Source organism: Hyla sarda, chromosome 3, assembly GCF_029499605.1.
Source record: "Hyla sarda isolate aHylSar1 chromosome 3, aHylSar1.hap1, whole genome shotgun sequence".
Classification (NCBI taxonomy): domain Eukaryota; kingdom Metazoa; phylum Chordata; class Amphibia; order Anura; family Hylidae; genus Hyla; species Hyla sarda.
In genome coordinates this window covers 97,532,175-97,549,748 of record NC_079191.1, presented here as the reverse complement: position 1 = coordinate 97,549,748, position 17,574 = coordinate 97,532,175, and the positions used below count along the sequence as shown (strand labels likewise).

Here is a 17,574-nt window from a genome sequence, read left to right as displayed (position 1 = left end):
GCTCAATGCTTTTAGTCTGTGTATCCACATTGCTTCCATTTTTAATAGTAATTTGTCAATATTACCCCCTCTTGGGCCCAACTTGGGTTTTTGGATGCCACAGAATTTTAATTCTGTCACATCTCCTTGGTGTATATCCCTTATATGTCTGGCTAATGGGGTATCTTTGCCTGTTCTTATTGTACTCATGTGTTGTGATATCCTTCGCCTGAGCTGTTGACTAGTTTTGCCCACGTAGATCTTGGGGCAACTGCACTCGGCCAAGTATATGACTCCTTCCGTTTGACAATTAATAAACTCTCTAATCTCAAAGTTACGTCCGTCTACGGGATTTGTAAACTCTTTTTTCTTTGGTAGAAATTTGCAAAAAGTACATGACCCACACGGATAAGACCCTTTGGATCTATGTTCTAACCATGTGGTCTCTCTCTTTTCTGTATAGTGGCTTCTTACCAATTGCTCCCTAATGTTGCGTCCCCGACGATAAGTGACACTGGGATACGGGGTAAGTACCTCTTTTAACTCTGTATCGGCCAATAATATTGGCCAGTATGTGTTAAGAATCCTCATTACTTGTTGGTTATTCTGGTCAAAGGTACCTATACAACGCACTAACCTTTGGTCTTGTGCTTGTATCTTTTCTTTTAATAGTTCTGATCTCGGGGTTGACCTTGCCCTAGCGAAGGCCCTGTGTAGGACTTTCTTGGGATACCCCCTTGTCACAAACCGTTGATATAACAGATTGCATTCTGCCATGAATGCCTCCTCACTTGAGCAATTCCTTCTTGCTCTCAAGTACTGGCCTATGGGAATGCCAGCTTTTAATGGTCGGGGATGGTGGCTTCCCCAATGTAGAAAACTATTAGTAGAGGTCTCCTTTCTATAAATTTTTGTTTGAATGCTGCCTCCAGGTTCGAGAGAGATTTCCAAATCTAAAAAATTTAATGTGTTAGAGTGAATATCTGAAGTGAAGTGCATTCCGATTACATTGTGGTTGAGTGCCCTGACGAATTCATTAAAGTGGGTGACAGTGCTGCCCCAAAAAATCAAAATGTCGTCAATATAACGACCCCAAAATAAAATGTGCTGTGTATATTCCCTATAAGTGTCCGAAAATACCACCGTGTCCTCCCACCACCCTAAAAATAAATTTGCAAAATTCGGTGCACATGCAGTGCCCATCGCTGTGCCTTTTGTCTGTAAATAAAAGTGCCCATCAAAGGTGAAATAATTGTGTGTAAGTAAAAATGACAATAGTGAGATAACAAACTTATTGTGACTAGTGAATTGTGTACCCCTAGTGCACAAGAAGTGTTCGACCGCCTCGAGTCCCAATTGATGCTGTATATTCGTGTAGAGTGCTTCTACATCCAAACTAGCTATGTGTGTATTAGGCGGGAAGAAAATCTCCTCGAGCCTGGAGACAGCATCTCTTGTATCCTTGATGTGGGAGGGTAAGGAAGCAACAAAGGGAGCCAATATCTGATCGACGTACAGGCTGATGCCCTCGGTCAAATTGTCGTTGCCCGAGACTATGGGTCGTCCGGGCATGGGGTCTTTTTGTTTGTGCAACTTTGGTAAGGCATAAAAAGTTGCCAAGGTCGGTTTATAATTCATCATCACTTTAAACTCTTGATCTGAAATCATTTTATCTTCTTTAGCTTTCATCAGAAGGTCTTTCAACTCTGTAACATACTGTTTAGTCGGATTGGTAGGTAAGCGTTTATAGGTGTCTCTGTCTTTCAATTATCTAAGGACCATAGCTTTATAGTCTTCCTTGGACATAATGACAAGGTTTCCCCCCTTATCTGAGGGCTTGATTTCTATTCTGTCATTATCTTGCAGTTGTTGAAGTGCATCCATATCTCTTTTAGTTAAGTTATTGTTATATGATTTTGATGTTAATCCTGTTAGTTCATCACTGACCATTCTTACGAAGGTGTCAATATTACTGTATTGACTGAACGTGGGGGTAAGTTGTGATTTTGGCTTTAGGGACGTGAAAGGTGACCCCTCCATAAAATTTCACTCCTATAAGTTAATAATAATATAAAAAATAATAAAAAATAAAAAATAAAAAATGCACTTAATATAGAACAAATGTACTAAATATAGTTTAGAATTAATAAGATTAAAAAGCACTTTTTAATACATACTTGTTGTATCACATAAAAGTTGAAGATAAGTCTCTTTTTGTTTATATATAACGAACAAAATGGATCACATCTTAGAAATTCCACCTGATACTACATAATAATCTGGATTCCTATTAATTACCAATACCTATAATGAACGAACATCTAAGAGATAAAATGCCCTCAAAAACTAAGTCCTTGCGCATATTAAATTCGCGCAGATTACGTAGACACTGAGATACGCAGGCGCATTGAGACTTGTTACCAGTAAACGGAACTAAGTACTAGCGCAAACGAGATCGCGCAGGTCCGTAATCTCGAGATCTTTTCCACTGCGCAGATGAGAATGCGCATATGATGGACTTGTCTCCTAACCAATCCGAGAAGCTAAGCAAACACCCGTACATGATTGGTAGATATCTTCTACCTCTGAATGGTTATCAGAGGTGCCAGTCATAGTCTTGTCCAATCATGATACGAATAGTGAGTTAGGCACGTTGCGATAGGCTGCCAGGATATCAAACGAACATCAAGATAATCTATAAATATAACTTAGAGAACGCCCGCGCTCATATGCCCGCTACCTCTTGATAAAGCTGCAGAGGCAGCGAAACATGTCGAGGGGGGCAGAGTAGGGACTCAATTTTAATACAAAGCAGAGCGGTGACTTAGAAATCAGCTCAGCGTGCACTGCAGGCACGCCGGGCATCTCCACTCCAGTATAGCCAATTCGAATAGGCTGGAGTACACTGGCCTGATGCACAGTATACAGATATTAGTTCAAAGGCTAAGCTACCGCCCTGCTTAATTTTTAATCTACGTGTAGTTTTCATTATATGTTTATGCACTAATACTCTAATAAAGCTTGTGGGTTCACCATAAAGATAACATATATATGGGAAATTAGGGATTTTTTGGATTCCTATTTATAGGGATCTATAGGTTGATAAATTAATTTAACCCTCCATATATTGGTCCGATAAGTGAAGAGTTCATAAATGGGGTTAATGCCCCCGCAATAGGGACCTAGGCTTAAAAATAGCCAATTAAATGATGGCTGGTTTCTTATCTGGAAAACTCAATCCGGAGATATATTTAAGCCAAGCACAACATGTATTCTCAGCCAAAGAGTTACCTCTGAACCAAATTGACATTAATGCCGCTTTTAGAAATTTGCAAAAAACGTACAAACAATACCTGAGATCGTGGTGGGAGATTGCTAGCCTTGAGACATATTGTCACGAAAAAATTGTATACAGGGGCCTGCGAATTAATATAACACCCAATTCGCATCAAGAAGACCCAGAATTCATTAGAGGTTGGCAAGAATTGTGCACAGCTAACTCATTACGCATGTTAGAATACCTAGTAACATACGAAAAACAAGCATTTGCCAAATTGACTACCCAGTTAGAAGGACAGATTGAAGAAATTCAATCTTTTAAGTCCCAACCAGAATTCAATAATCTTGAACAGAAATTACAGAAACACGTTGAAAGCTTTCAATCAGATATTAAAGAACGAAAACATCGAAAATACGTGAGAGATAAGAGAGACTTCGAAACAGGGCTCATTTACATCAAAAGAGGCTCAGACTATTATAGTCAAAATAATCAATATACGGACATTTCAGAGTCAGAAATCTCAGAATCAGAAGACCAAGCAAACAACAAAGGTTATTATCCAAATCAGGATAAATTTAAAAACAAAAAGCGTAGACCACAGAAAAAATCATATAATAGGGGAGGTTATAATAGAGGAGGAGCACAGGGAAATAATCCTAATTATCATCCAAAGAGTGGTGTAAATCAAACATATCAACATAACTCCACTTATAAGGGTCAAACTATAACACCACAATCCAGCGGAGCACAGCAGTGTACTCCAGCAAGTCAGAATCTACATCAGCAGATATGGACACAAAGTTTAACAGCACAACCCCTAGGGGTAAATGGCACAAATATATCTGTGCCCTCGCTTTTGCCTCCCTCCTCCTTGGCACAACCATCCCCCCTAGAACAACAAGTTCTAGTACCAATCCCAGGTTCTATGACCACTATAACCACTGGCAATCAGGACTCTACACCCCATTTTTTAGGCGGGGGGATACAGCTCAGGGACAGAGAGAAATGGGGGTATTTGCAGAACCCACCACATCCGCGTTAAGGATTAGAGACCAAGAGATGCAGATCTGTAACCTTACGAACTTAGTTCTAGCACCAGACCAACTAGAGGTATTGAAGAGGGGTTTGTCATTCACCCCCACTCCAAAGTACAACTCCTTTGATTGGGTAAAAGACATCAATCTATTCGCGAGAAAGCTTGCTTTACATAAAATGCACAAACATAGAGCCCGGGATGGACATTCTACACAAAGACAGGACGAACAAGTGGTCACAGACCTGATAGATCTCCTTGATGAGAATGATACTGGGAATAGGACTGCAGTGTCTCCACCTTTCACGTCCCTAAAGCCAAAATCACAACTTACCCCCACGTTCAGTCAATACAGTAATATTGACACCTTCGTAAGAATGGTCAGTGATGAACTAACAGGATTAACATCAAAATCATATAACAATAACTTAACTAAAAGAGATAGGGATGCACTTCAACAACTGCAAGATAATGACAGAATAGAAATCAAGCCCTCAGATAAGGGGGGAAACCTTGTCATTATGTCCAAGGAAGACTATAAAGCTATGGTCCTTAGATTATTGAAAGACAGAGACACCTATAAACGCTTACCTACCAATCCGACTAAACAGTATGTTACAGAGTTGAAAGACCTTCTGATGAAAGCTAAAGAAGATAAAATGATTTCAGATCAAGAGTTTAAAGTGATGATGAATTATAAACCGACCTTGGCAACTTTTTATGCCTTACCAAAGTTGCACAAACAAAAAGACCCCATGCCCGGACGACCCATAGTCTCGGGCAACGACAATTTGACCGAGGGCATCAGCCTGTACGTCGATCAGATATTGGCTCCCTTTGTTGCTTCCTTACCCTCCCACATCAAGGATACAAGAGATGCTGTCTCCAGGCTCGAGGAGATTTTCTTCCCGCCTAATACACACATAGCTAGTTTGGATGTAGAAGCACTCTACACGAATATACAGCATCAATTGGGACTCGAGGCGGTCGAACACTTCTTGTGCACTAGGGGTACACAATTCACTAGTCACAATAAGTTTGTTATCTCACTATTGTCATTTTTACTTACACACAATTATTTCACCTTTGATGGGCACTTTTATTTACAGACAAAAGGCACAGCGATGGGCACTGCATGTGCACCGAATTTTGCAAATTTATTTTTAGGGTGGTGGGAGGACACGGTGGTATTTTCGGACACTTATAGGGAATATACACAGCACATTTTATTTTGGGGTCGTTATATTGACGACATTTTGATTTTTTGGGGCAGCACTGTCACCCACTTTAATGAATTCGTCAGGGCACTCAACCACAATGTAATCGGAATGCACTTCACTTCAGATATTCACTCTAACACATTAAATTTTTTAGATTTGGAAATCTCTCTCGAACCTGGAGGCAGCATTCAAACAAAAATTTATAGAAAGGAGACCTCTACTAATAGTTTTCTACATTGGGGAAGCCACCATCCCCGACCATTAAAAGCTGGCATTCCCATAGGCCAGTACTTGAGAGCAAGAAGGAATTGCTCAAGTGAGGAGGCATTCATGGCAGAATGCAATCTGTTATATCAACGGTTTGTGACAAGGGGGTATCCCAAGAAAGTCCTACACAGGGCCTTCGCTAGGGCAAGGTCAACCCCGAGATCAGAACTATTAAAAGAAAAGATACAAGCACAAGACCAAAGGTTAGTGCGTTGTATAGGTACCTTTGACCAGAATAACCAACAAGTAATGAGGATTCTTAACACATACTGGCCAATATTATTGGCCGATACAGAGTTAAAAGAGGTACTTACCCCGTATCCCAGTGTCACTTATCGTCGGGGACGCAACATTAGGGAGCAATTGGTAAGAAGCCACTATACAGAAAAGAGAGAGACCACATGGTTAGAACATAGATCCAAAGGGTCTTATCCGTGTGGGTCATGTACTTTTTGCAAATTTCTACCAAAGAAAAAAGAGTTTACAAATCCCGTAGACGGACGTAACTTTGAGATTAGAGAGTTTATTAATTGTCAAACGGAAGGAGTCATATACTTGGCCGAGTGCAGTTGCCCCAAGATCTACGTGGGCAAAACTAGTCAACAGCTCAGGCGAAGGATATCACAACACATGAGTACAATAAGAACAGGCAAAGATACCCCATTAGCCAGACATATAAGGGATATACACCAAGGAGATGTGACAGAATTAAAATTCTGTGGCATCCAAAAACCCAAGTTGGGCCCAAGAGGGGGTAATATTGACAAATTACTATTAAAAATGGAAGCAATGTGGATACACAGACTAAAAGCATTGAGCCCTCGGGGTATCAACGAGGGTTTCACCTTCACAGCCTTTCTATGACCAGCCATCAATTGTAAAAAAGTTTTTCATTCTTCTATAAATACACTAATTATAACTAATATGTCCAGATAATGATACTCACCTTGAAATCCATAAAATGATTACCAATAATAACTATCAGTAAGGCAAGCCTGAATTTAACCTCTATTCACAATTAACAAATAAATGAGGAATCAAAATAGTAAATAATAATTCAATCTAAACTACATACTGTAAATGGATACTCACCATGGTTGCTGGAACGGGATATGGTGGACTTTGGTGCGGTGTGTTTGCCGGTTGGGGGATTGGCTCTCGGCAGTGGGTGATCACGATGATAACGAGCTATAAAAGTTTAACAAGATGATATTAAATCTTAATAACTAACATATAGTAGGGTAGATAACATGGAAAAATAAGCAGTAGGAATCCTTCATAATTTGATATCAAAGGGACAATCATGCAGTACCATATAGGTTAAAATGACAAATATCCTTTCTTCATAAAGACCCCTCCATAAAATTTCACTCCTATAAGTTAATAATAATATAAAAAATAATAAAAAATAAAAAATAAAAAATGCACTTAATATAGAACAAATGTACTAAATATAGTTTAGAATTAATAAGATTAAAAAGCACTTTTTAATACATACTTGTTGTATCACATAAAAGTTGAAGATAAGTCTCTTTTTGTTTATATATAACGAACAAAATGGATCACATCTTAGAAATTCCACCTGATACTACATAATAATCTGGATTCCTATTAATTACCAATACCTATAATGAACGAACATCTAAGAGATAAAATGCCCTCAAAAACTAAGTCCTTGCGCATATTAAATTCGCGCAGATTACGTAGACACTGAGATACGCAGGCGCATTGAGACTTGTTACCAGTAAACGGAACTAAGTACTAGTTCGCGCAGGTCCGTAATCTCGAGATCTTTTCCACTGCGCAGATGAGAATGCGCATATGATGGACTTGTCTCCTAACCAATCCGAGAAGCTAAGCAAACACCCGTACATGATTGGTAGATATCTTCTACCTCTGAATGGTTATCAGAGGTGCCAGTCATAGTCTTGTCCAATCATGATACGAATAGTGAGTTAGGCACGTTGCGATAGGCTGCCAGGATATCAAACGAACATCAAGATAATCTATAAATATAACTTAGAGAACGCCCGCGCTCATATGCCCGCTACCTCTTGATAAAGCTGCAGAGGCAGCGAAACATGTCGAGGGGGGCAGAGTAGGGACTCAATTTTAATACAAAGCAGAGCGGTGACTTAGAAATCAGCTCAGCGTGCACTGCAGGCACGCCGGGCATCTCCACTCCAGTATAGCCAATTCGAATAGGCTGGAGTACACTGGCCTGATGCACAGTATACAGATATTAGTTCAAAGGCTAAGCTACCGCCCTGCTTAATTTTTAATCTACGTGTAGTTTTCATTATATGTTTATGCACTAATACTCTAATAAAGCTTGTGGGTTCACCATAAAGATAACATATATATGGGAAATTAGGGATTTTTTGGATTCCTATTTATAGGGATCTATAGGTTGATAAACTAAGCTATTATTGCCCCCTTGTGGTGGCTATATAAAGAGCATTTTATGAAGGCTAGGAGAAAGAGATTTTACGGTGAGCACAAAAAATACAAAACTCCTTTTTTCTGCAAAATGCAACAGATTTGTTAAAAAGTAAAAAAATGTTTGTACTCACTGTAAAATCTTTCTCGGAGCCTTCATTGGGGGACACAGGAACCATGGGTATATGCTGCTTGCCACATGGAGGCTGACACTTGCCACTAGTGGCAAACAGCATATACCCATAGTTCCTGTGTCCCCCAAAAACCTGATCTGACTAAACACTACTGCCCCCAACTTTAGGAAACAAGGGAGGACATAGTGTAAAAGCCCCCAGAGAAGGTTTGATGCTCGAAAAAGGTATCTTTATTAGGGATCTCCAACCTGTAGCACCTGAGCTGTTGAAAAACTACCATCATTTTGCTGAGGATTATGGGAGTAGTCACAGGTTGGAGATTGCATTGAAAAATAGTTTTCTAGGGGGTTGATCTAATCCAAGACAATGAACAAGATGCATAATATATGGAGGAACTGAAAACATGTCCCACAAAACCTGTTCTGGATAAGTCGATGGTCTTTAAGAGGGAGTGAGGTTTCTTTTTAAAACAATAGATGCAAAGTTGATCCAGACAAAGGAAAACACCATTTTGCCTAATTTTAGAGCAAAAAATTTTATAAAAATTCTTCCAGACTTAAAATATGGCAGAATAAATATTTGGCAATCTCTCTTAAGAATCTACTACTTTTGATCTTGTATCTTCCTAGAAAGGCTTATCCTTTTAAACTATAATTACTACAACATCTTGTAGTAGTGAGTTCCATAGTGACACTGCTGTTACAGTAAAGAATCCCTTGTAGGATGATGCTAAGAACTTCTTTTCTGTAGACATAGTGGATGTCCATTGGTAGGCCCAGTTCATGTGTGAAAGGCTTGCCTCACATTATCTGCCACAAAAACGCATGAAAATGTCCAGTGTACATTTCATTATGGTTTTGCTCAAGATGTGGAAAATGATGATTTTATGATTAGATTTGTGTGGACATATGGAGCTGCATGCCCTCCATATCTGAACACCCCCCTAAAGTTACAGTTTTGTCAGCTGTCTCCCCTGACCCCACCATAAGCATGTATGCTCATTTCAGTCAAGTAAACCAACGTATCTGTACCCAGACAGGCACAAGCCCCATTTATTTAAAGGGGTATTCCAGGAAAAACTTTTTTTCTTATATCAACTGGCTCCAGAAAGTTAAACAAATATGTAAATTACGCCTATTAAAAAATCTTAATCCTTTCAATAATTATCAGCTGCTGAAGTTGAGTTGTTGTTTTCTGTCTGGCAACAGTGCTTTCTGCTGATATCTCTGTCTTGGGAACTGCACAGAGTAGAAGAGGTTTGCTATGGGGATTTGCTTCTAAACTGGGCGGTTCCCGAGACACGTGTCATCAGAGAGAACTTAGACAGAAAAGAACAACTCAACTTCAGCAGCTCATAAGTACTGAAAGGATTAGGATTTTTTAATAGAAGTAATTTACAAATCTGTTTTACTTTCTGGAGACAGTTGATATATATAAAAAAAAGTCGTTTTTTTTCCTGGATAACCCCTTTAAATGGCTAAGGTGTAGCCAGCTAGTGACTACGTTCAGGTCATTTTCCCAATGTATCTGAGTTTTGACTGAAAATTGCTGCTAGCCATGTTTCTGGGCCAAAACTTGTATATGTTCGGAAAATAACCTAAACATAGTCACTAGCTGGCTACATTTGGGCAACTGAAATAAATGGGGCCCGTACCTGTCCGCGTTCAGATACATGACATTTTCCCGATGTCTCCGTGCTTCAGAGGCACAAATCGTGGTGTGAACGGGGCCTTAACCAGTGCCTTTGCAGCAGCGACCTGGCCCTGGTTGCTACAGTCCAGTTTGCTAGCCACAAATGCCCCCAGGTCCCGAACATATTCTTTATACTGAATGTTTCCTATCTAGTAGGTAATGGTGACATTTGGTTACTTTGGGCAACTATAAGGCCCCATTCACAAGGGGGAATTTCCACGTGGAATGAATAAAAAAAATTCAGCATTTTCCCACCCAGCAGACTTCCATTAGGGTAGATTGTTGTAGTTTTTGTTTGTTATTATTTTTCTCTTCTATTTTTTTTAACTCTAATTCCAGCACTGAATAGAAAATATAAAGGAAGGGTTTACACTTCTCATTTTTAGTATCCATTTCCTCCAGCAGATCCGACATTTACAAGTATGTGAAAGCTGAAAACTGGATATTCCTGTCCTATTTCCAAACACTAATGCCACTGACATTTAGCTGAAAGGGCTTTTTTGTACCTATTAAATAAGGGATGTATGGCTGATTGAGTTTAGGAATATGCCTCCATAGTAACGTACATAAAATAGTAAAACAAATTACAGTAAAAAATGTTTAAACAGATTAGAAAAAAAATGGAATCTCTGTACCTAAAAAATATATACCGTATATACTCGAGTATAAGCCGACCCGAATATAAGCCGAGGCCCCTAATTTCACCCCAAAATCCCAGGAAAAGTTATTGACTCGAGTATAAGCCTAGGGTGGGAAATACATCATCCCCCCTGTCATCATCCAGACCCCCGTCATTAACACCCTCATCATCATCACCCTGTCATCATCCCCCCTTCATCATCACCGCCTGTCATCATCCCCTTGTCATCATCCCACACCCCCCCCCCCTTCATCATCCCCCTGTCATCATCCCACACCCCCCTTCATCATCCCCTTGTCATCATCCCACACCCCCTCTTCATCATCCCCTTGTCATCATCCCACACCCCCTCTTCATCATCCCCTTGTCATCATCCCACACCCCCTCTTCATCATCCCCTTGTCATAATCCCACACCCCCCTTCATCATCCCCTTGTCATCATCCCACACCCCCCCTTCATCATCACCTTGTCATCATCACCACATGTCATCAGCCCCCCCCTTCATCATCACCGCTTGCCAATGTCTGATACAGTGGTCTTCAACCTGCAGACCTCCAGATGTTTCAAAACTACAACTCCCAGCAAGCCCGGGCAGCCATCGGCTGTCCGGGCTTGCTAGGAGTTGTAGTTTTGAAACCTCTGGAGGTCCGCAGGTTGAAGACCACTGCGGCCTTCGACATCATCCAGCCCCCCCTCTCACCCCCTTTAGTTCTGTACTCACCTCCGCTCGGCGGGACGTTAGGGTGCGCTGGTCCGGTGCTGCAGGACTGTCCGGTGGGCAGGTTGTCCGGTGGGATAGTGGTTCCGGGCTGCCATCTTCACCGGGAGGCCTATTCTCCGCGCTTCGGGCCCGGAATAGAGGCGTTGCCTTGACGACGATGCAGAGGGACGTCCCTCTGCGTCGTCATCAAGGCAACGTGACTATTCCGGGGCCGGGCCCGAAGCGCGGAGGAGAGGCCCCCCCGGTGAAGATAGCAGCCCGGAACCACTATCCCACCGGACAACCTGCCCACCGGACAGTCCTGCAGCACCGGACCAGCGCACCCTAACGTCCCGCCGAGCGGAGGTGAGTACAGAACTAAAGGGGGTGAGAGGGGGGGGGGGGCTGGATGATGTTGAAGGCCGCAGTGGTCTTCAACCTGCGGACCTCCAGAGGTTTCAAAACTACAACTCCCAGCAAGCCCGGACAGCCGATGGCTGCCCGGGCTTGCTGGGAGTTGTAGTTTTGAAACATCTGGAGGTCCGCAGGTTGAAGACCACTTAGGGCGGAGAGTTCACTCGGATATAAGCCGAGGGGGGTGTTTTCAGTACGAAAAATCGTGCTGAAAAACTCGGCTTATACTCGAGTATATACGGTAGGTAAAAAATATTTATATTCTGCCTTTTTCAAGTAAATGTTCTAAAGTACTTGGGTGACTTATAACAAGGGCATTTCTTTTGTCAGTGGGACGTGTATGGTTCTAGTTGCTTTGATCAGTAAGGAGACTGTAAATCGGCTGATGAGATCTTCTGTATTACCAGGTGGATGGAAGTGATCAGGCGTGGTGTGAGCTCTCCGGGGAAGATCGGACACTTAGCGGAGGATGGGGTCCTTGTGGATTGACCTCTTGACAAGTAATTTCAGCTTAAAAGGAGGACAAGTATATACAAGAACATAAACAGCTGTCTAACAAATGAGACATAGAAAGGAATGTGCAAGGTCTGTTAGAAGAGGGGCCAAATAGGATGTCTTATTAGATACTGAAATATTACATTAAGACCTTGAGGGAGATTTATCAAGGGATTTAAGCAGCTTTTTTTGCTTACAAAAATTGCACAAAAAAATCGCACGTTTGCCTAAGAATTTTTGTGTGTGACTTTTGTGGGTAAGCAAAAAATACCAATCTGCCCTACCTAAGCAATTTTCAGTTTTTACTTTGCAGTGGTCCAGGATATATCATTGCGAAAGTCGCACGTAAGCAAATAAGTTGCAAAACCCCTTCAAAAAGTCGCAAGTGTAATGAAGGTCAGACCTGGCTTACAAACTTGCCTATGACAGCATTTTCAGTCGCACGTGAGACTTTCTTGTGTGACTTTTTGCCCAGCTATGCTCCACCGGCACCCACTCACATCTACCATCTGCCTGCAAGGTGTTGGGACTACAACTCCCAGCATGTCCTGACTGTAAGGGCATGCTGGGAGTTGTAGTCCTGCAATAGCTAGCGGGTGGGTGGTAGATGTGGGCGGCAGTGGCGTCTCCAGCATTCATATTTAGGGGGGGCACATGGGGGGCCAGTGACAAAAGTGGGGGGGCAATTTTAAAACGTGTGTGCGTGTATGTGTGTATATATATATATATATATATATATATATATATATATATATATATACATACACACACACACACACACATATATATATACATTTATATATATATATATATATATATATACACACACAATGATTTTTTTTTCCGTTTTTGCCATAGATTTTTGGGTAAAATGACTGATGTCATTATAAAGTAGAATTGGTGGCGCAAAAAATAAGCCATCATATGGATTTTTAGATGCAAAATTGAAAGGGTTAGGATTTTTAAAAGGTAAGGAGGAAAAAACAAAAGTGCAAAAACTGAAAAACGCTCTGTCCTTAAGGCGTTAAAACTTTTGGACACTACCATCAACTTTGATAGCGGCATCTAAAGGGTTAATGTCGGACATCAGCCTGATTGGTGATGTCTGGCATTAGCCTAGGGTTCTAGCTAATGATTTATACAACACAGTGGGAGCAGGCACTGTATGTACACATACACACATACTTGTGTCCTTAGGGCTCATTTACACGGATGGATCCCCAGCATATTTTACGCTGCGGATCCCCCGACAATGGACCCTACAGTGCTGCCTCCATCTGTGCCTGCTCAAAACAGCAATCCTCCAAAAATTGTTGTGATAATGTGGCCTGTTGGTGACCTGTGGACACTGGAGGAGGGAAAGTGACCCCTCTGGACTGCTACCATACACATTACTCAGCCCCGGGTTATACTGCTGATCAGGGGGGAGAGAGGCAGGACACGGGGACATCACTCATCTCACATGAAGCAGCCGCTCTGCTGTGTGACCTGTCAGCTCTCGGCCCGTCCTCTCCTGTGCTGGGGGCGGAGCCAGCAATGTATCGGGACATCCCTATTTATTTTAAATTGGGGGGGCCCAAGGGGGGGCACGGCCTGATCTAGGGGGGGGCCATGGCCCCCTCTGGCCCCCCCCCCCCCCCCCAGCGACGCCACTGGTGGGTGGGTGGTCAGGGAGCGAAACTGTGCATAAAGTCGCAGGTGAGACGTGCACATTTTTTTTACTTTCATTTTCACAGGCACGGTGGGACGAGCGGGTAGGAGGATGTACAGGAGGATGACAAGCTTTTCACCCGCCCGCACATCTCCCGCCCACGCAACACTACTACAACTCCCAGCATGTCCTTACTGTAAGGACATGCTGGGAATTGTAGTTGTGGGGCAAAGGGGGGGAGGGGGGTGTTAGATGGGCAGGCGGATGAAAAGCTCGTCACCCGCCCGCCCGCGCCGCATGACTACAACTCCCAGCATGTCCTTACTGTAAGGGCATGCTGGGAGTTGTAGTCATGCAGTGGGGGCAGGTGACAAGCTTGTCACCCGCTTGTACATCTCCCCCCAGCCCTGCTGCATGACAACTCCCAGCATGTCCTTACTGTAAGGGCATGCTGGGAGTTGTAGTCATGCAGTGGGGGCAGGTGACAAGCTTGTCACCTGCTTGTACATCTCCCCCCAGCCCTGCTGCATGACAACTCCCAGCATGTCCTTACTGTAAGGGCATGCTGGGAGTTGTAGTCATGCGGTGCGGTGGGGGGCGGTAAATGTACTTACCTATTTCTCGGTCGCTCTTCAGTGGGGGACACCTTACTGATGGGTATATGCTCTTGCCACTAGGAGGCGCTGACACTACGAAAAAAAAGTTGTCTCCTCCCTGTCAGGATACACCCGCCCACTGGAAGTGAGTGAGTGGTACCCCACTGCCCCTGCTCGCCCCACTATCTTAGCCTGGTATGATGCAGCGTGGCCATAAGCTGGTTCAAGACGCCTGAGGTAAGTATAGAAGATGGCGTCCGCATGTACCCCCCTCCCCTCTTTAAAAAGGGACTCTGTCCTTTATTGCAGGGCTCGCTCAGGGTTTCATGGGAGGGGCTGTGTGTCTGCAGCTGCTCCCTCCACAGGCATTCTTTACCGACTCACCTCTGAACAGCCTTGCTGTTCCTCCTTTCCGCCAGATATGTTATCCCCTACTGCGGGGGTCAGCAGCGCGCTTGGGGGCTCAGCTGGCGGGAGTCAAGGGCTCTGGCAGCACATGGCCGCCCTTCTTCCCCTGAGCCAGCGCACCCCAGGAGACCAGACTGCGTCTACTGTCCATTTTTCAGGGGGCTATGGCAGCACATGGCTCCGCCCTTCTCCCCGAGAGTGTGCGGACCAGGAGGCCAGGCAGCGCCTCCTCTCCAGGTTCACGCACCCCATGGATCATTCCATACCCACAGATCTGATGATGGGTGCCTCCAGCGGCATCTTGCTTCGCTGCTCCATACCTTCGCCACTCCGAGGCTGCAGCATGAGTATTCCTTAGTGTCCCTGCATGAGTGACATGGTGTGGGCTTCCTAGTCTGTTCTACCTTTGGGGATCATAAGGACAGAATCAGCGCAAGGCACCTTGTTCCCCACGCTTCCTTACTTAGTGTTATAAAAAAGTGAATCTCTGCTGCTGGTCTCTCAGACTATTTAGTGGTGTTTGGCGCCCTCTCGTGGTCTATAATAAAATTTTGCCTTATTTTCTATGCACCCATGTGACTTTGGAGACTCAAAATTACAGCCTTAGCCTGTACTATCTATTGCTTCTCGGCCTTTTGGCTAAGATCAAGTGTAGTATCTGTTCTTAATAGTTTAAGAGGGGGGGCGCGCATTTTGAAGCTTGCTATCGTCGCACCATGCATTGACCCAATATGGCAGTATCTTCGGGTACAGTGCACCAAAAATTTCTGCTGGGCTCTTTTTCTAGGACTGTATACGGGGGCCCCTTTATTGTATCCATCATGCCTCTGGCATGATGTTAGAGACATATGTGACTTGCTGTGGCCGGTCATGCCAGGGATTTCATGATTCCTTGGAAGTATACCGGGGTTGCAGTCAGGACTGTTTCTCCTCTACCACCGGTTGTCATGACATGTTTGCCGTGTCCGCAGGTGTTCTTGACGCGTACATACATTATTCCCTCCTCCACAGGCTGCCACATCCCGGATCCCCATGTCCAGTGCGAGGTCTCTGTGAAAGTTACCCTGTGTGGCCATGGATTGCACCTGCTCTCATTAGGCCAGACATCCTGTCACTCATCTCACAACTGGATTTCGGTACCCCACTACTAGAGTGAGGTGACCACTGGAGTGCACCAATGTCTACATGGACCCATACCAGTAAGCCACACAGTGGTCTGCTTGGTTTTCTCTGCTGCCTGTCACTTCTCCAAGGGCTGATGTATCTGCGACTGAAGTTCCGGTACCTCACTGCTAGTGCGCGGTGTCCGGCAGAGTGACCTTGCGTGTCCTGGTGACCCTACGCAGGGCAAAGGGATACAATCCATGGCTCCTAAGCCTCCCCTGATCTCCCTGGGTGACGGGGATTCTATTCATGGCTTCTAGGCTTCACTGCCCTTCCACATGCATCAAAAGGGCACAGTTATTGCCTATCTGTCTGTGTCCCCTTATCACCTGCACCTGGAGGGGCACTCATTACACCAGACCGTTGTCTGCACAGTTTACGCCGCTATGGGGCTACCATCTCTGGGATGCCGCGTGCATAGCTGTGACATCCCGTACCTCACTGTTGGTGTGAGGACTCTGTCAGAGGGTTCCTGCAGGCACAAGGGACTGCTGCCAGTCATTGGTCTGCATGGTCTCCTACACCGCCGCACTCCTGTGCCCCACTTTCTGTGGGAGGATTCGAAGGAGTGTTCCTGTGCTTTCAGGAATCCTCCACTAGTCAGCCGGAGGCTGTCCTCATCGTTTACTGCTACGTCGGGTCAAATACCATACACTTCCCACAGCATGGCAGAAGTTCAGGTAACCCACTGCCAAGGCTTAGTTCCGAGTGGGTCTCCCCATGTTGCTCCATGGGCCCTCTGCAATGAGCCACATGCTGGTTCGTGGGGTTCCCTGCTTTACCAGGTCCCTCTCCACATGCCTGCCGCTCTAATGGCTTAAGGCTGGTAGCCCACTTTATAGTGTGTGGTTCTGAATGCGGAACGCGGTGTGGCCATGGTCCCTATGCCAGATAGCCAAACTGTGTCTGCATATCTTTCTAATCCACCAGATCACCTCCGCTATTCCTGCCGCTCCCGCAACTGCAGTACGGTGACTCTTTCCATGTGAAGTTCCACATGGAAGGAGTTCATGGGACCTCTTCTGTGTCTGCATGTTTCCTGCCCCATATGTATCCCTCATCTCTTGCATCTGCGACAGCAGTCCTGGTGTGTGGCACCATTAGGAGATGGCGTGTGGGCATCTCCTGCAGGTTCCATGGCTACAGCTGCACTCTCTGTGCCCCTTTTCTAAGAGTACCACGTTGGTCTGCTAGGGGCATGGTTGTGACACATCATTGTGTGATGAGTGTCTTCTATCTGCTGGACTTTTGGATGTGTGCGGTTTCCTTCGTGTCTGCAGTTTGGTACCCCACTATCATCGTGAGGTAACCATGTCTGTGTCCCTACGTATGCTTAGGTCCTCAGCACGTGTAGAGCCCACCCTCCCTTCTGTTCGGTGTGCCTCAGGCCTTCCTGTGATCTTGTTCTAAAGACCTGCAACGGTTGCGCACCTCTGTTCTGGCAGGGGGCCTGTTGTGGC

General features: G+C 44.3%; 1 protein-coding gene and 1 pseudogene across 8 annotated transcripts in view; both read left to right on the top strand.

Annotated features, from left to right (window-relative positions):
• The window catches only part of FARP2 (FERM, ARH/RhoGEF and pleckstrin domain protein 2), a 147,364-nt gene that overhangs the window by 124,780 nt on the left and 5,010 nt on the right, over positions 1–17,574 (top strand). For 6 of the 8 annotated variants that reach the window (XM_056564720.1, XM_056564719.1, XM_056564718.1 and 3 more), the window contains one exon: positions 12,208–12,300. In XM_056564720.1, coding sequence (XP_056420695.1) covers positions 12,208–12,289 — 82 coding nt within the window. In that variant the 3' untranslated portion in view covers positions 12,290–12,300. Of the gene's footprint in view, positions 1–12,207; positions 12,386–17,574 lie in introns of all 8 variants that reach the window. The other 2 variants (XR_008891063.1, XR_008891062.1) reach the window with 2 other exon arrangements.
• LOC130363332 (U2 spliceosomal RNA) lies at positions 15,570–15,713 on the top strand (annotated as a pseudogene).